The sequence below is a fragment of the Colias philodice genome, unplaced genomic scaffold, assembly GCF_061535455.1.
Source record: "Colias philodice isolate Cphi_HAF_F1 unplaced genomic scaffold, ilColPhil1 Martin Lab GWU primary ptg000018l_1:1-1108441, whole genome shotgun sequence".
Lineage (NCBI taxonomy): Eukaryota > Metazoa > Arthropoda > Insecta > Lepidoptera > Pieridae > Colias > Colias philodice.
In genome coordinates this window covers 42,520-61,443 of record NW_028322190.1, presented here as the reverse complement: position 1 = coordinate 61,443, position 18,924 = coordinate 42,520, and the positions used below count along the sequence as shown (strand labels likewise).

The 18,924-nt window shown below is 39.8% G+C and overlaps 3 protein-coding genes across 4 annotated transcripts; 2 read left to right on the top strand and 1 right to left on the bottom strand.

Annotated features, from left to right (window-relative positions):
• The first annotated feature begins 3,644 nt into the window (after positions 1–3,644).
• Positions 3,645–7,131, top strand: beg (malonyl-CoA-acyl carrier protein transacylase beg). Its single transcript, XM_089714077.1, has 4 exons — positions 3,645–4,504; positions 5,671–5,896; positions 5,970–6,158; positions 6,736–7,131. The coding sequence occupies exons 1-4, from the start codon at positions 4,158–4,160 to the stop codon at positions 7,129–7,131; spliced, it is 1,158 nt and encodes a 385-aa protein (XP_089570203.1). The 5' UTR covers positions 3,645–4,157.
• Positions 7,132–7,224: 93 nt separating this feature from the next.
• On the bottom strand, positions 7,225–13,653 carry Acadvl (Acyl-CoA dehydrogenase very long chain). Its single transcript, XM_089714076.1, has 7 exons — positions 13,356–13,653; positions 11,036–11,225; positions 10,621–10,958; positions 10,386–10,527; positions 10,148–10,306; positions 9,480–9,728; positions 7,225–7,944 (listed from the first exon to the last, which is right to left on the bottom strand). The coding sequence occupies exons 1-7, from the start codon at positions 13,421–13,423 to the stop codon at positions 7,225–7,227; spliced, it is 1,866 nt and encodes a 621-aa protein (XP_089570202.1). The 5' UTR covers positions 13,424–13,653.
• Positions 13,654–15,555: 1,902 nt separating this feature from the next.
• LOC149474822 (transcriptional regulator Simba1) lies at positions 15,556–18,298 on the top strand. 2 transcript variants are annotated; one of them, XM_089714068.1, is made up of 3 exons: positions 15,556–15,679; positions 16,231–16,375; positions 18,030–18,298. In XM_089714068.1, the coding sequence occupies exons 1-3, from the start codon at positions 15,648–15,650 to the stop codon at positions 18,117–18,119; spliced, it is 267 nt and encodes an 88-aa protein (XP_089570194.1). In that variant the 5' UTR covers positions 15,556–15,647; the 3' UTR covers positions 18,120–18,298. The 2 variants fall into 2 exon arrangements, with proteins under 2 accessions (XP_089570194.1, XP_089570195.1); XM_089714069.1 differs by lacking the exon at positions 15,556–15,679 and adding an exon at positions 15,686–15,992.
• The last annotated feature ends 626 nt before the right edge of the window (positions 18,299–18,924 follow it).

Here is an 18,924-nt window from a genome sequence, read left to right as displayed (position 1 = left end):
GCACACAGAACGCGGTTAGATCGCGGCGGTCATTCGGAACGCTTGCGTTCTCGCGTTCTCTGTACAGAATTACAAAGAACTCGCGTTCTCGCTATGGCTGGTCCGTCTTCTCCAATTGGTATCTTGTTTTTCTATTTCAGATTTTACATAGTCATGTAACTCATTGAAGCTATTTATTGACATTCGAAAATAAATACAAAATCTCTCTTCGTCTTGAAGCAGCTCAGGGATAAGAATACTAAATTCTCCCATATCATCTCGTTTCGTGTTGATAGGGTGTACCCAACATTTTCTACTTTTTTTTGACTCCTCTAGACTCCACAAAAAGCAAGGCTTCATCTTCGGAAGATGAACTTTCGAGAGGCATGTTTCACGTGCGGAGAGTCACGAAATAGAACGCAAATGTCTTGAACGGCTCCTGTGTGCGCTAGAACGCAGAACGCAGAACTGACGAACGCAGAACGCAGAACGCGGAACGCAGAACGCTGTATGTCTGCGCGTAGCCTTATTGCTCTGAGCGCACATATGTCTAAAATTAGAGCGTTTTCACATTATCCGATTCGATATCGGTGTCGGACGCCGATCCGATATCGGGGGTAAGTAAAATGTGTGATTTATGTACCTCTTTCACATTTTCCGGTCCGATATCGGATATCGAAGCCGACACCGATATGCCAACTGTACTATCGGACGATAATGTTCAGTGTTGCCAACTCAATTTTTGAAAAGGCACTAAACCGACAGCAAAAAAGCACTTGTTTGTGTATTTTCAGTCTTAGAGTGCGCTAAATGTTAAAAAAAATGTGTGCGTGTACTAGTGTACACACGTAAGAAGTGAAACTTTTCAAAATTAATTTACTATGTATGTGCAACTTTACAGAAATACGTCGAATCACGCATGGACGGGATAAGAAAAAGATGGCGCGTAACGGAAAAATGTCACGCGTAACGAAAAAATGTTGCACTAAATTTTTTCCAATCCCGATAAAGAAGTTTCACTTCAAAAAATATAGAATATCGGAACGATTTTATCGGATAATGTGAAATAGTGAAAGGGTAAATTTTATCCGATATCGGATATCGGCCTCCGATATCGGATCGGATAATGTGAAAACGCTCTGAGGGTGAGCTATCGGACGATAATGTTCAGTGTTGCCAACACAATTTTCGAAAAGGCAGTATACCAACAGCAAAAAAGCACTAGTTTGTGTATTTTCAGTCTTATAGGGCGCTAAATCTTTAAAAAAATTCTTTGCTTTAACCTAAAATCCTTTCTATTAAAAGAAACCTTTTTTTATTAAGAAAACACACATTTAAGTATTTATAGGCATTAAAAATACGATTTATACGGCAGCTAATTTAATTGCCATATTAAAATATACGGCAATTGGCTGAACTGAACTGAACTGAAGTAAACAAATAGACTACAGGCCCGTGTTGAAAAAATTATGGGTCATTTGACCCACCAGGTGACCTATCTAGAACGATATAAGAGCATAAAATAATAAGATTCAGCACTATGACGTCACTTGTAAGCTGTCCACCTGAGTGCAGATGAGAATTCGAAGGTTCAGGTAGAGATTTTCTCCCCTTGTCTCCATGATTTTTGTACGGCGTTGCGGAATAATTGATTAAAAGTAGTATAGAAATAGTATGACACAGATGCCGTACAAAATCAAATGACCAAATTTACCCCGGCAACTGTCGAAAAATAAAAATAAATTCCGACTTTGTGGACCACCATTTTTGTACGGCATCTGTGTCATACTATTTCTATACTGCTTTTAAGCCATTATTCCGCAACGCCGTACAAAAATCATGGAGACAAGGGGAGAAAATCTCTACCTGAACTTTTGAATTCTCATCTGCACTCAGGTGGACAGCTTACGAGTGTCGTCATAGTGCTGAATCTTTTTATTTTATGCTCTTATATCATTCTAGATAGGTCAGGTGGTGGGTCAAATGACCCATAATTTTTTCAACATGGGCCTGTAGTCTAAAAATTAATATATTGCGTTCTTAAATTCAAATATCTATCTTCGAAAATATTAGTGTCTAGAATCATCTATCATCATCTTTATTTTAACTCATTCTGCCTCGCTCCTCCTCCTACTCGGATGTTGGTTGTGCTCTGTGGTTGTGCTGTTTATTGTATTGTTGTCATTGAGTGCTTTGTTTTAAACTGACTTCAAAAAAAGGAGGAGATTTCACACCGATTTTATTTTTATTTTGAATTAACAACAAATAATATTTGAAAACTCCTAATTCTAAAATAATTGCTTGTGACGGTAAAATAATTTATGTATCTTTACTTACAGGAAATGACAACAATCATATTATAAAATATATATTTGAACGGGTGACAATATTAGACAATATTCTATTTGCAGTGTAATAAGAAAAATAATAGAAAATGTGAACAAAGATTGTATCACTTAATAAATTTATCATAGGTACTACATGAACTTTTATAAATGTATATAGTGAAAAAATGACTAAATGACTAGGTACGTCTTGTTAAAAATACATTTCATAGATTTTGAAAGGTATTTACTGATACATAATATTATGTATTACTAAAATCATTAACTAATACTAGGTTGTAGTAGGTATTGATATAAATTTATTTAATTTATAATGTGTTAACATACCTATACTATACAAATGACCGATATCAAAACTATTTAGTAAATAGCACATCTACATAATATGCAGTAATTAATGATATCAAATCTTTTTACATTTTACTTTTCTTTTTTTGAAGTTGTTTTTTTTTTTACGTAGTTATTTTTAATGTATGTACAACTATGATCTATCATTTGATTTTTTTTTAACTATACCTTTATTATCAACTGGCAATTTAGTTTAGTTTTCTCTAAAAATTTCTGGCAACACTCATGATGATATCGGAAGGATTTTATCGGACAATGTGAAAGGGAAAATTTTATCCGATATCGGATATCGGCTATCGGTGTCCGATATCCGATATCGGATCGGATAATGTGAAAACGCTCTCACAGGTGACGATGAATTTTGTTTGACTTTGCAGTTTGCACTATCCACAGACAGATAGATCAAAATATAAGTTCAGTAAATACTTCAAGCGTAAATACTTCAAGTAATGTTTTTTGTGATGGCACTATCTCACGAATTATGTATCGGTCTGTTATGGAAATTTAAGTATGTTTCAAGAAGCTTATATCTAATACACTGGAGATTTCAGTATGAACATTAACTTGTAACAAGAAAATATTACCTTGAATGACGTCTGTATGTTTTTTATCCCTTTCACACCTAACTTGGCAAGTGGGTGTGAAAGGGATAAAAAAACATACATACGTCATTCAAGGTCATATTTTTTTTTTTTATTGGTAATAGGGAAGCGCTTGACCACAATCTCGCCTGATGTTAAGCTGAGATGTGGTCTAAGATGGAACGCGCTTCCCTAGAAGGTACCTGTTCACTCTACGCTTGAAGACCCCCATATTGTACTCGTCGGGGAACACAGACTCAGGAAGCATGTTCCAGTCCCTCGCGGTTCGGATAAAGAATGTGGAACCAAACCGCTTAGTCCGGGTACATGGAACGTCCACCATATGGCGAAGGGCGATGCCTAGAGTATGTGCGCCTCGACGATCGATAGAAGAACGGGGATGGCGGAACGAGATCGTGCAGTTCCGCAGCGCACTCTCCAAAGTGTATCCGATAGAAGACCGATAAGCTGGCCATATTTTCTTGTTACAAGTTTTCTTGTTCATACTGAAATCTCCAGTGTATTAGATAAGCTTCTTGGTATGTCTTATATTTCCGTGATAAATGTCACACATAATATGTCGAGGGTGGCATTGACATTATACTAATAATATGACATGTGCATGAATGGCATGAACGTAGTATCTGACAGCTGACTTCACCTGTCACCTTGGATACATAGGAGTCTCGGAGCAATTAGATAGGAGTAAACACAATAACACAAACTGTCTTGGGGAGCATAGTGCGCTGTGATCGTAACAGTAAACTTTAAATATATGTACCAAAAAGATTTACTGTGGCTCTGTATACTTACTTTTGTTCTTAGTATATCATAATTTCTGTGTCATTAAATTATGTTATAATATTAATTTATCTTCTCTGTTCTTTTGTCTGCTTAGTTCGGAATGTTGTCATCAATACGGTTATTAAATCGCACATGTGCCTGTCTGCGGTTTCAAAAGCGTTCAATCGAACAGAAGCCAAACTCAGAAAGTCCATTGCGACGCCTGCTTCGCGATGCAAGTGCATTTGGTGAAGCAGACCCCACAAAAGCGCCAGAGGGCGAGTTGCTATGGGCAACACAGCCCTACGCGACAGGCGTCCAGGAGTCTCTCCCTCACCAGGTCGACCCTGCGGAGACTACGGTGTTACTGTTCCCTGGTCAGGGCTCGCAGCGCGTTGGCATGGGAAAGTGCCTCGACAATGTGCCCTCTGCTAAGGAACTATATGAACTAGCTTCTAGTGTGGTTGGGTAATTATTTAGCTAATTGTTGATTTCTTGAGGTCTCTGTTTTAATTTAATGTTATCTTTTAATAATGGCACAACTAACAATTTTTATACTTGAATCTTAATCTAAGGTACTCTTATATTCTCAGGAATTTATAATCATTTATTTTTTTTATAATCATACATTGGTGCAAATTGTATAATTGCACTAATTAAAAATTCTTGGCAATTTATATATTATTTATAATATTATGCTGAGAATATGGGACCAGTCATTTTTGGTTAGGTTGAATGCAGTGCTGTGATTGGTCAATATGTGACTATTTGGCTTACACTTTTGCATAGCAGAGAGTTACCAACTCTCATTGTTCTTACTGTTCAAACTCAAACATTTATTCAACTTGACTTCTTTTAGAAGCACTTTTGAAACGTCATTACATATTTTTAACATTTACCCAATGAGCTACTATTACTAATAATAGCTCAATGCATTTACCATGTTTCAATAATTATGCTATCTATTTCACCTCTGTCTATGTTGTTAATAATAATTGCATATGTGTGCAGTTGCTCATGACCAGCACAAATGTTCTGTTTGTTTTGTGAGTGTATAGGGTATCATCAGCTTAAAAAAATCATTGGTTGGGTGTGTAAGATTTATTTAAAACTAGCCAAGTATAGTTGTCTCACGACTCCATGTGGACATTTGAAAATGTGAATTCTCACAATAATATAAAATTCTGAGTGTTTTGAAAATTATAATGCCATTTGAACTTTGAAGACATCGAAATTATATAATTTGCCAGCGACATATTATTATAATGCAAAAAACAAGAATGAAACAGGTAGACTCATTTACATGGAGTCCCAATGTTATTGTTACAACATTTATTGTTCTCTATTGCGTTTGTATATTAATATCTAAATATTTTTATTTCTAATCCCTTACAATATTAAATTTCCTCACTTGGTATTTTGAAGTTGAAAAAGTAGTATCTTTACATGCAACATGCAAAATTTTCAATTTATATTCATAATTTCAAGTACAAATTTTCATAAATTCGGGTTCAATCTTTTGATAACATTGTCGGATTGAAGGCTAGGCAAGGAAATTATAACTGAGACTTATTAAGGGCACACCTAAAAGTCAAATGTTTGGAAATGAAGCCAATCTATGTTCACATGTACAGTTGGGATGTGGCGCGGGTTTGCCGCGAAGGCCCCGAGGAGGAGCTGCAGAGGCGCTGCCAGACCGCCGTGCTGGTGACGTCACTGGGCGCGCTGGAGCTGGCGCGCGACACGCGGCCCGGCGCTCTCGAGCGCGTGCGAGCGGTCGCCGGCTTCTCGCTCGGCGAAATCACTGCCATGGTGTACGCGGGAGCCTTGCAGTTGGAACAGGCCCTGCGCCTCGTCGAGGTCGGGCGGTCGTTTGCATTTCGAAAGCCTGTCGGCTAACCGGCTCGCGGGTACAGTAACTGGTGCTGCGCAGGTGCGGGCGGCGGCCATGCAGGCGGCGGCGCGCGAGCGGCCGGGCGGCATGCTGACGGTGTGGCTGGCGCCGGACGCCGCGCTGGGCGCGCTGCTGCACGCGGCGCGCGCGGCCGCGGGCCCCCACAGCGTGTGCCAGGTCGCCAACTACCTCTACCCCGGCTGCAAGGTGCTCGCCGGCGATGAACAGGTGCTGTAGTTTTACTATTGACTAGCTATCCGCGTAATCGAACGAGATTCCTATGGGGATGAGATGTTTCCACGCAGTAAAAAATTTCGTGACCTAGACTCCTAACTATCGTACCGGACAGAAAAAATATATTATCATAAAATTGCTTGGAGGGATATTTCATTCATCATTATAATTGACGCTCATGATTGATGCAATAAAGTACAGGGTGTAATTTTAAACAGATTAGACCTTCGCTTCCCTGTTGTGGCAACCGATTTTTCGTAAAATGGTGTATGCAGTTTCTTTCTTTTAATAGTTATATTTTATTTAAACAACATATAAATATGTATGTCTGCATTAGCAAACGACTCAACAGTTCAGCGAGCCTACGCTTCTACCGTGTACGGTAGAAGCGTATGCTCGTCCTCCACAATACGAAGTGTCGTGTCGAATCGATGTAATATTATGAGTAAAAATCATTTTAAAAATATAAATACTTTTAATTACAATATTTTAAATTACATTCTTACAAAATCTGAGGGGGGAGGCATCACGTAATACAACAAAGACTGTACGAGACATGTCGCGTGCGCAGGCGCTGCGGTACGTGGAGCGCGAGGGGCGGCGGCTCGGCGTGCGGCGCAGCGCCCGCGTGCGCGTGGCCGGCGCCTTCCACACGCCGCTCATGGCGCGCGCCGAGCTGGCCGTGCGCGAGGCGCTGCGGGCCGTGGCCGTGGCGGCGCCGCGCGTGCCGCTCGTGTCGTGCGTGGACGCGCGCGCCGTGCGCACCGCGGCCGGCGCGCGCCGCCGCCTGGCGCGCCTCACCGCCGCGCCCGTGCGCTGGGAGCAGGCGCTGCACGCGCTGTACGCGCGCCCGCGCGACACGCCGCAGCCGCTCACGCTGGCGCTCGGCCCGGGCTCCGCGCTGCGCGCCACGCTCAAGCTGGTCAACGCGCGCGCCTGGGACGCCTCGCTGCACGTCGACGTCTAGCCTACCTAATAGATTATGTACAATTTTATAGTTCCTTAAGTCTATACGCGAGCGGGCTCCCTATTTCCTGATCGCATCCCGGGCGGGGCCGCGTCACAGGTTGAGCGGGTTGCGCGTCACCTGGCCGGCCGCGTCGGCGACGTCGCGGCCGAGGTCCGAGAGGCGCGCGTAGTGCTGCAGCGTGCGCGGCGACAGCGCGTCGCCGAGGCGCGCCATGCGCTCCGTGGCCTCCTCGGTCCACGCCTCGGCGAGGCGCAGCTCGAGCGCGGCGGCGGGCAGGCCGAGGCGCGCGGCGCGCGAGGCGCGGGACAGCACGGCGGCGGACGTGTACGCGTCGATGGCGGCGGCGGCCAGGCGGTTGAGCACGAGCTGCTCGTCCACCACGCCGCGGCCGTACTTGCGCAGCGCGGCCTCCACGGCGGCGCCGAACTCCAGCACCCGGCGCGCGAGGTGGCGCGCGGCGGGGCGCAGCGCGGGCGCCACGTGCGCGTCCAGGTCGGGCGCGCGGCCCAGCCCCACGGCGCGGCCGGCGCGCCGCCCCGCCTCGCTGAAGATGAGCCCGAGGTTGGCGGCCGGGTTCTTGAAGGCGCGCTGCAGCTCCTGCAGGTGCGAGCCGGCGAACTGGATGCCGGTGAGCGCCACGAACAGGCGCAGGATGTCGTTGGTGCCCTCGAAGATGCGGAAGATGCGCAGGTCTCGCAGCACGCGCTCTAGCCCGGTCGCCTTCATGAAGCCCATGCCGCCGAGGATCTGGATCGCCTCGTCGACCACGTTCCAGGCGGAGTCGGACGCGAACACCTTCGATACGGCCGCCTGTCGCCAACGGTCCTCGCGTTACATAATATTTTGTATATTGTAAATACGAAAGTTTAAAGATTAAATCGTAGTCAGGATTACGTTTATTTTTTTTTCTGGCAATCCCAAAATGAAACTCAAACTCAAACATTCCTTTATTCAATTAGACTACTATTTAGTAGCACTTTCGAATCGTCATTACATAGTATTTTTAACATTTACCACTGTTTCAATGAGAACTCGAATTTCGGAATGAAGAGTATCTAATAAGCTACAGTTAAATATTTAATACTATTATAAAGGCGAAAGTTTGTATGGATGTTTGTTACTCTTTCACGTAAAAACTACTGAACCGATTACAATGAAATTTAGCACACATATAGAGGGTTAACTTGGATTAACACATAGGAAATTTTATCCCGGAAATCCCACGGGAACGGGAACTATGCGGGTTTTCCTTTGAAAACGCGGGCGAAGCCGCGGGCGGAAATCTAGTAAATAAATAAATGCGAAATTAATTTTTTTTCCAAAAAGTTACAACTATACTCATCTTCGTATTTCATAAAAGTCCATTGAAATGTTACATTTTTTAGGCCTAACTTTGCGTTTTTTAGAGGACGCAATTTTGTTTTTTTGATACGCAGGGGGGGTCAATGTGAAGCTAAAACCAAGTTTGTGGGGTCGCCACCCTTGTCCCACGGCCGCCATCTTGAAAATAGCGGTTGAAATGGTTTTTACGATATATGTATCTCTTAAACTATTTATCTGATAAAAAAATATCGTTAACATTATTTGTTGCAAATTAAATTCTCTACAACTTTGGTTCAGTAACTTTTCATCGTAGAACTATTTAAAAAAAGTTATAAGCGAAAATGTTCAGAAATTAGAGCTATTTATATTTTTCAATAATTTTTTTTTTATCATTTTACGAAGAAATGATATCAGACCATTTTTGTAGATTGTTTTTCGAGGAACAACTTTTATGTACAACATTTTTTCATTACGTCAATAACTAAGGTTTTACAGCGCTCTGAAGTGAGTACTCTTTTTCAGTACTAAAATTATAGAAAAAATGTTGTAAATAGAAGTTGTTCCTCGAAAAACAATCTACAAAAATGGTCTGATATCATTTCTTCGTAAAATGATAAAAAAAATTATTGAAAAATATAAATAGCTCTAATTTCTGAACATTTTCGCTTATAACTTTTTTCACATCAAAAAAATAAAATTGCGTCCTCTAAAAAATGCAACCCCAAATGTAACTTTTCAATGGACTAAATATCATCCTTGAAAAGATAACCCAAGTGCGAGACTGACATTTGATATAAAAATTACGTTTTATAAATAAGTATAAATTACTTGGGTTTATAATATGGAGAAATTGCAAAATGTTTAACAGTGTGCTACCTTTAAAAAAGAAACATTTATTATATACACGTATAGGATGTACATTGTACAATCTGTTGGCACTTGGCAAATCATATAAATAAAATTAAAAATAGTGAAGCGTGTCTACGGTCACGATTCACGATATTATATAGAATATCGGTCACCTCGAGGTGGTAGTCCTGGCAGCCCGTGTCCATGTTGCCGCTGACCATGTAGGCCAGCGCCTCGGTGACGTACTGCAGCATGGCGCAGCGGGCCAGCTTCTCGCGCACGGCGGCGAAGTCGGCCAGGCGGCGGCCGAACTGCACGCGCGTGGCGGCGTGCTCGGCCGCCTGGCGCAGCGCCGCGCGCTGCGTGCCCGCCAGCGCCGCCGCCATGCCGAACCGCCCGTTGTTCAGGATGTTCATCGCCACCTGCCGACCCGCGCGACACCCGACCCGAGTGAGCGACATCTCGAACGTCTCGTTCGTTAAAGAAACGAATCTAAATGGCGTCGCTTATCCGGCCGTCCGGTGTGCAAAAAAATAGGGAAGAGTGAAATGAATTTGATTTTAGAATATAAATCTACCTGCCGAACACTAAGCGAAACCCGATCATAAATTGACTCATGGCTGCTCGGGACGCCATTTAATATTCGTTTCTTTAATGGAACGGGTTATATTATACCGAAAACGATTAGATTTAGGATGGCGATAGCATTGTCGAATCGGTCAGAAACGATGTACGCTATGATAATATAATATGTCACATACGCCCCACAATGGCACCGACACCTCACTGAACATATACGGCATTCATTTTGATAGAATGTACGGTGTAGAGTGTAGTGCACCTTGAAGCCGTTGCCGACGCCGCCGAGCACGTTGGCCACGGGCACGCGCACGTCCTCGTAGTACACCTCCGTGGTGTTGGAGCAGCGGATGCCCATCTTGTTCTCGGGCGGGCCCGACGACACGCCGCCGAACGACCGCTCCACTATGAACGCCGTCACCTGCCGGGAACGTCACCTCTGTATTGTTTCACTTTTATAGCCTTTACGATTATAGGGAAGCGAGAGATGTCGCCCTGACCTTATCCACGGTTTTGCCGTCCTTTTCGATTGGAGTTTGCGCAAACACGGTCATGATTTCCGCGATTCCACCGTTACTGATCCAAATCTTCGATCCGTTCAAAATGTAATGTTTGCCGTCGGGAGATAGCACCGCTCTCGTTCTGAAATGTTCGAGGATTTCAATAAGATTACGGAACGCGTAGTAGTGTTCATGCGAGTGTAGACAAATAAACGTGCAACCGGCGGGCGCTCACTTGATGGAGCCGGCGTCGGAGCCGGAGGAGGGCTCGGTGAGGCAGAAGGCCGCGTACTCGCCGCCCGTGACGCGCGGCAGGTAGTGCGCGCGCTGCTCCTCCGAGCCGAACAGCAGGATGCCCTTGAAGCCGATGGACTGGTGCGCGCCCAGCGTGATGCCCACGCCCAGGTCGTGCGCGCCCACCACCTCCACCAGCCGCGCGTACTGCGTGTTGCTCAGGCCCAGCCCGCCCAGCTCCGTGGGCACCTGCAGCCCGAACGCGCCCAGCTCCCACAGCCCCGCGAGCGTGCCCTCCTCGATCTGCGCCTCCGCGTCGTTCTTCGCGGGGTCGTTCACCTGTACAAGTGCACACTTTCGTATCAATATGTTCGTCGAAAACGAGCGCCGATGTTGCCCGATTTATCACCGTTTACCTCCTGAAAGAACTTCTCCACGGGGGGGACGAGTTCGGCGAGGGTCTGTTTCTGTTCATCGGAGAGAGGCTCAGGAAAAGGGAAGACCTGGGCCGGCTCCAGCTGGCCGCGGAACAGGTTGAGCGTGAAGGAGGCGCTCTGGCGGGCACCGCGCTGCTGGGCCGTGGCGGCGGCTGCTGTCGCCATGCCGCTATAATGTTTCACAGATGAACATTAGTTTTGCAAATATTTCCAGAACAGTTGGGGGCCGAGTCACCTCCGTCCGTAGGAGTATACTAAATGCATATGGATGTATGTACACAATAGATATACTAAAAGAGTAATTTTAAACATTTTTCAGTCTGTCTGTTGTTCTGGCTTATCACTGGCAGATAGCCAATGTACAAAGTAAAAGTAAAATTTTTATTAATTAAAATTATTAGTTCAAAAAGTTATGACTGATATATATTTATACAAAATTAACAATTTGAACATACATTAATTATTATTGAAGGCAAGTGTTTGTCACCAAAAAATAATTACAATATTCTCCAACCTGCTGCACACATATTACCTGTTTTGAACTTTGAACTAGGGATGTAACGATACCGATACCGATACCGATATATCGGCCGATATAATCGGCAAGCCGATATATCGGTATCGCCGATTATAAAACAACCGATACCGATATCAAACAATTCAAAGAACCGCGCCCAATGAACGATGCGGGAGGCCGCCCGCGCGTGCGCACTTTGTTTTTTGAAAAAACTCTACCAATAGTAAACTTTTATTAGGAACTGATTGTATGTGTATAACTTAAAGTTTAACTGTATTTGCAAAATAATAATCTTAATACTATTATAAAGGCGAAAGTTTGTAAGTATGGATGTATGGATGTTTGTTACTCTTTCACGTAAAAACTACTGAACCGATTACAATGAAATTTAGCACACATATAGGACTAACACATAGGTAACTTGGATTAACACATAGGATAGGTTTTATGATTTATCCCGGAAATCCCACGGGAACGGGAACTATGCGGGTTTTCCTTTGAAAACGCGGGCGAAGCCGCGGGCGGAAGTCTAGTACTAAAATAAATGGTTTTCTTGTTTTTTGATTTCGCATTGTTATTTAAAAGAATACGATTTACAGTTGAGTCTGTTAAATGTTGGTAACTTTTATGCATAATTCTCTATTTATTTTTCTACCAAGCCATCAATATCGGTATCGGTATCGGTATCGCCGATATTTTATTACAAATATCGGTATCGGTATCGTATCGGCAAAATCATGTATCGTTACATCCCTACTTTGAACCATTTGATTGTATTTTTCCCTAACAAATAGCTTCCATTATCTCCACTTTTTATCTGATCTTACTGGCTGTGCAGCATCATCTCTACTCCTATTTTATCTCATTTTCAAAGCTTATTTTGGTAACATTATCAATATATCTTTCACTTCCACAGTCACCAGAAAAATGGCTTCAGATTCTTCAAAAATCTGTATTTTGATTATATTTGTTGGTTGTGTTTTTACAACATTCTAGATGTTTATAGTGAAAATACACCAAAATAATATAGGTAACATAATTAGAAGATAAAATGTGTTTGTTGAAATTCATTACAAGTAGGGCAAGGTGGGTGTCACAAACCCATTGACCACTTCTACCTCATCCACTCCATTCGCCGGGCGATGGATAATCAAAACAGTGGCATTAAATGCTTCTTAACCTCCCCCCAGGCAGAAACTGAGGCGCATGAAGCATAATAACAATTCAGAGATAAAATATTGATCAATTTTCGTAGGTCTGGGTGTATCACCTTGCATGAGCGCAATAAAATTAATAAAACTAACACACTTATTAAATCAAAATTTCTTAATTTATTTGAAAGTATGATATAAATTTTATAATTTATAAAGAATGATGATGACTATTGACTCATATAATATGAAGTAAATGCTGAAAATAAATTAACAATACCATTTTAGAATCCTAATGTAAAGATTAGTTAAATAGTTCAAAACATACTAATACAATACAAATTAAAAATAAAATCTTTGCACTGCCTTGACTTTTCAAATACTTATTGTTTCCATTTGTAAAAAATAAAGATTACTAAATAAATAAATAAGAAAAATGCACTAGAAACTTTAATTGTACTTTGGTTGGTAAATGCAACTCAAAACATTAATTATAAATTGACCTTAAACTTTGTACTCTTGCCATAATTATAAACTCTTAATATTTGGTGCTAGCTATGTATAATGTAGGTCACCAGTACAAAGTCCAAGGCAATGGAATACTATATAATATAAGTAGTCAAAAGCTTACCTGCGGGTCATTACACGGGGACCACACAAACATCTCTTTGCACATCCTACCAACTTTGAGCTTTTCATTGTAACGTTCCAAAGAGTCTTGAAAGTAAATATGTACTTAACTGAACAAAAATGTGTATAATAACAATATTTTAATACTATTTAATGCATAATAATATGATTATTATTAAAATAGACTAAAAGAAGCTATGATGTATCTTACACTTTTGCTTAAAACATAAATTTAAAATTGCAAAACCTCTGAACACGTATGAACAAACTTTCGAAATAAGTCGCAATCGTGACGTATTCTTCTAAATACCGTTCTAACTTCTAAACTATTATAAACAGATTATAAAGGTATATTTTGGATGACAGCTGACAGTATGACAATGTCAGACACAGATATCAGAGATGTGAAGGCGTGAAACGATGTTTATAGGTCTTGGGTCTAGGTTCCGAGGTCTAGGTGGTCTAGGTTTATTGCTCTGAGGGTCTACCAGTGTTTTTATCAGAATCTGATGGCATATTTAAATTTAATAAGACAACGATTTTCATGTGGCAACTTTATTTGACAACTATCAAATTGGTTGTCAAATTATTTGTCTTCTTCGAAGTTGATGAAAATTTTTAGGATTTTGTTAAGGATTTTGTCACATTTTGTCTTCAAAATCTTCGAAAATGTTGAAAAAGCCGCTGCGATCACAAGCAAGAGGTGTTGTTTACAATGTGTATAGAAAAATATGGGATGAAGAAGGGTCAAACACATCACAATCTTCAATTTTGAAGCGCGTGGAAGATTTGACTGATAAATTGGACTTACCCGTTTTGATACTTACCTAACTTAATCCAATAGAAATGATTTGAGAAGAATGTTAATAGACCTGCTACGGATATCAAAAAAATAGTAGAAAAAGTTTTTTCTGAAATTGGGCCAGAGCAATAACTGAAATGCTGTGAACACGTCAGAAAAATCGAAAACGATTATATGACACAAGATATTTTAAGTAATAATCGAAGAGCGTTTTATAATTTATTATACACTTCTTAGTTCTTCTTAGTTCTATAAAGTCATCTTCATCCGAAGATCTAGAAATGGAAGTGGAATACTCAGAATCTTTTTCCAGTTCTGGATGATATGTTATGTATAGTATGATAGTATGTATATTTATTGTAGTTATGTATAGTATGTATATTTCTTGAAGGAGTATTTGTAAGCTGTCCAAGTCAATTTTATAATGTGTGTATATATGTTAATACTTACGAAAATAAACATATATTATTTATTTTTTTATTTTATTTTATAAAAAAAGACGTGTGGCACTTATAGATAGAGGTATAGTTTTTGGTTTAAATTAATCGAATTTTTTTCAGTCATTTCCTCTCATTTGAAAAATTGTCAAATTAAATTTTATGATGTAGTGTCTTGAAAGAAAAACAAAGTCAGCTGACACACAACATGAAAAAATAAAAAGACGTGTGGCACTCGGGGACTGCCGCGGTAAAGCTATTGCATGCTATGCCTTTAAGCCACACCTCCGTGCCCGTCGGAGTGGGGAGCGTGAGGTTTTTTCGTTACGGAATTTTTGGATTCGGTCCCCACGCTCAAGACCCGCCATAGAAGCTATGCAATAGCTTATTAATAAACAATCGAGTTTTCATCTGCATTATCATTACATACACATTTTCATATGGGATTATGTACATATTAATATTATATAGGTATGTGTAAATACATGATATGTATTACCTATCTAAAAGTAATATGTTTATTATATACATGTAAGTTTGTCCACCTACATGTGGATATCTCATTATTATCCACTTTGTTATCTGACTAATGATAAGCAGTATCAAGATCGTTCAGTCCATTTTCCCTAGTATTGCACACTCAAAATTTTGATTTCCCTAATTGCCATCAGATTCTGGTTTACCTATACCGACAACCGAGACAGATGAACGCTGAACAGTGAACGGCCCGTTAACTTGATGAACACCTACATCAAACCTATTTTAGTAAATAGCACATCTTATACGCAGTAATTAATATTTCAAATCTCATCAAATTATCAAATCTTTGTTATTTTTTACTTTTCCGTTTTTGAAGTCGGTTTTTTTTGTGTTTTTTTTTAACGTAGTTATTTTTTCTGGTACCTAATCATAATTTCAGGCTTCAGCCTTGATTTCAGCCATTGCAAATATAAATAATATAAAGTGTGAGCTTTTGTTATTGGCAAGTTTTCGTTGACAGCCTTTCCCTATTGGTAGTAAACCTGAAATTTGCACAGTGGGTTGTTATGATTGGATGTATAATCGATTGTTTCCAATTGTTAATAGGCAAGTTGTAACTAAATTTTTCGTACTACAACCGAATTTTCACAGAACTCTAGCGTTTGATAGAAAATCGGTGTTGCGTTACATTTAGAGTATAGAGTTCCACATTCTTTCACAAAGTCTAAGAAAGTTTTGTTGTTAACCCGAAAAAGTCTGTAAACGACAATCGTAGACCACTTCACGGGTTCCAGCTGGTGTAAGCAAGATCTTCAACATTGCTCTTCTCTATTCTGTAGCAAACATATACAAGCCTATAATTTTTTACAATTATAAGAATTTGTATCGCCCGCACATTTGATATTAATTTATAGAAAAGGTATGCTTATTTCGTTTAAAGTATAATTCACGATCACAATGTTATTTTTGTAGTTGACATATTTTTTTTATGGCTGATAGGCAAAAGTTTGACGACAGTTATGCCTGGTGGGAAATGGTTAATTTGAAATATTTGCTACTGTAACTAAATTATTGCTCTCGAACCATTCCCACTGTGGATGTTCTACTTGAACTATTTGAGGTACACAAGATAATCAAATAGTGTTTATACTTTCAAGGATGGCCCGTGGTCAACAAAAACTTCAATCCCAAGCGAAGGCTGCTGAAAAGTTATCAAAAATGAAAAAGCAGCAAGGGCATAGCGCTACTGACCAAAAGAAAGCTGCGCAAAAGGCATTAGTGCATGTGTGTGTTGTGTGTAAGGTAATTATTCCCTTTATTATATTATATTATTATCAGAAATCTTTTATCTTTTAGTGCACAAATATTAAATTATGTATTATGACGAACTTTGAGTACAGAAAATGCCCAGTAATCTGACATGACTTTATATACTGAATTTCAATTATTTTTTTACAATCTTAGAGGTGATCCTACAGGATTGAGCCATTTACAAGCTGCAAGCGCCACACATAGTGTGCTTGTGTTCCATATTGGCAATAAAAAATAATTTGGAAAATCCAAAAGTGCACGCCTCATAATTTTTTTTTAATAAATATTTATTAATTATTATTTTTGTTTATTTAATAACAATTAAACCACATCTAATCAGACCCTGAAAAATGAAAGGGTTCTATTCCTGAGCATACTCAAGCGTAAGAGAAAAAAAAAGACTCGATTAGTAAAGTATTTCGGTCGCTATCGTGTTAACAAGAAAAAGGATCCGCACATACAGACACACGGACGTCCAAGACAGAACTTTTTTAAACTGTTTTTTAACTAGTTTAAATAACAAAAATGACATCAAAAATATCATGAACGTTAAAAATAGTGTTTTTTCTTAATATGTGTGTGTATGTTTTATCTTACAAGTGCAATGTATGATACATAAAGACATTTTAAGTTTGAAAAATCAGATGTTTTGCGCGAAGTGACAGTAGTACCCACCTCAACGCTTCGCTTATGAGGCGTGCAAAAATTGTCCATACAAATAGTGGACAAGTTGAACTCGCGACCTTAATTTCACAAACTTCATTAAAATGCAAAACAAATGTCTAACTATCATGATTTATGAGTACGCCTCCGCAAACATATAAATATGCATAAAATTTTGGTTTTAGCAAAAAAACAACGCACTAATCCTGAGATCTTATACTATACTCTATTGTAAAAAATTCTAGACTACAAATGGGTCTGTAGACAGTATTTTATAAATTATAACGATACATTTACATCAAACAAGCAAATGCTCATTCTAATCCCACTATTTCAAAATCTTTTAGTGTAAACAGACATGGAGCATTCGTTTGTCTTAGGCCATTCTCCTATTGCGATACGCACAGGCAATTCAAGTATCCTGCAAGTCTCGGAGACTAGTCGCTGCGGTATATCTCACATACATTGTACCGGTAGCGTAGTGTGCGAGCCTACATACTAATGTATGTGAGATACTCCTCGGCGACTAGTCTCCGAGACTTGCAGAATACTTAAATCGCCTGTGCGTATCATAATAGGAGAGTGGCCTTAGTGTGTTCTAAAGGATTCTATGCAACATTCTTATAGTGAGCAACACTCAAAGATCGTCAGATCAATCGCTTACACTAAAAGATCACAAAAAAATGCTCTTGCTCTAGCTCTATGTTTATATACCTAATGTAAATGCAACACAATCCAATAAACACTGCCCTGCTAAAAAATTTTTGTATTTATACTGCCTGCAGGTCCTCTGTCTTATGTTATTGATGAAAAATTTACTATTTTTAGGTTCTGAACTTTATTAACAAGAAATATTTTAATTTTTTTTCAGGTTTATATATTTTGGGCTTTTCCTACCATTTATGAAATATGCCCTTAAGAATATTGTCTCATTACAGTACAGTATTAAAAAATGTTAAACTGAGCTCATTATTGTTCACAGGCACAAATGCCCGATCCCAAGACTTACAAACAACACTTTGAAAATAAGCATCCCAAGAATGATCTACCAGAGGACTTAAAGGCTATTTAAATAAGTCCATCTCAATATTAAATCACCTTTTTATATGTATATGCATTTAAACAACACTTAAAAAACACAGTGAAAGTATCTCAATTGCAGCATTAAATGGTCTCTCTTTTCTGTTGGAGGTGTTATTGAGATAAAATATTAATGAAACAAAAATATTAAATAGTCTTCATTTGTTGAAAGGTTTTTTAATTAATTTATTATCTACTAGCGACCCGCCCCGGCTTCGCACGGGTGCAATGCTGATATTATATACACTACAGAAAAATTGTGAACGTTGTATAGGTATAAAAATATAGCGGCCCGCTCGGCCGCTCTGGCATCGCACGGGTATAAAATACATAGCCGGGCGGCCACAAACGCTACGTCCCGCAATTTTTAAATCTGTAATATCTTCGAAAATATTCACTTAAATCATACGGTGTAAAGGGCCATATAGATCTATATTAAATGAACAATGTATCCATGGTATTTAATTGGTTAAGGATTAATGCTGTATTGGTTAAAATCGCTTCGAAAATTAGCCATTATTTGTCGTAAAAAGTAAATGACAAAAAAAAGTTATTGTGGGTTATCCATAAGAGATAGACATATACCATCGCGGACTTTTCTGTAGACCTTTTCAATGTGTATAATACTTAGTACATTATTTTGATAAAACTCGTAGGGTTCAGCCTGCGTTTGCAATGTAAGCGGAATAAATGTAATTTTTTACGACATCACATTAGAAACCTCAAAAATAACAGTACTTCTCCACTACTTAATGGATCTTATTATACATATAAACCTTCCTCTTGAATCACTCTAT

Excerpts from the sequence above, each read along its gene's own strand:
- beg (XM_089714077.1), top strand. The coding sequence starts at position 4,158 with ATGTTGTCATCAATACGGTTATTAAATCGCACATGTGCCTGTCTGCGG. Across the intron at positions 5,897-5,969 it reads AGGCCCTGCGCCTCGTCGAG|GTGCGGGCGGCGGCCATGCA; the intron begins GTCGGGCGGTCG and ends GGTGCTGCGCAG. Across the intron at positions 6,159-6,735 it reads TGCTCGCCGGCGATGAACAG|GCGCTGCGGTACGTGGAGCG; the intron begins GTGCTGTAGTTT and ends TCGCGTGCGCAG.
- Acadvl (XM_089714076.1), bottom strand. The coding sequence starts at position 13,423 with ATGAAAAGCTCAAAGTTGGTAGGATGTGCAAAGAGATGTTTGTGTGGT. Across the intron at positions 10,959-11,035 it reads TGGAGAAGTTCTTTCAGGAG|GTGAACGACCCCGCGAAGAA; the intron begins GTAAACGGTGAT and ends GCACTTGTACAG. Across the intron at positions 10,307-10,385 it reads ACGGCAAAACCGTGGATAAG|GTGACGGCGTTCATAGTGGA; the intron begins GTCAGGGCGACA and ends CGTTCCCGGCAG.
- LOC149474822 (XM_089714068.1), top strand. The coding sequence starts at position 15,648 with ATGTATAATCGATTGTTTCCAATTGTTAATAG. Across the intron at positions 15,680-16,230 it reads TTGTTTCCAATTGTTAATAG|GATGGCCCGTGGTCAACAAA; the intron begins GCAAGTTGTAAC and ends TATACTTTCAAG. Across the intron at positions 16,376-18,029 it reads ATGTGTGTGTTGTGTGTAAG|GCACAAATGCCCGATCCCAA; the intron begins GTAATTATTCCC and ends TATTGTTCACAG.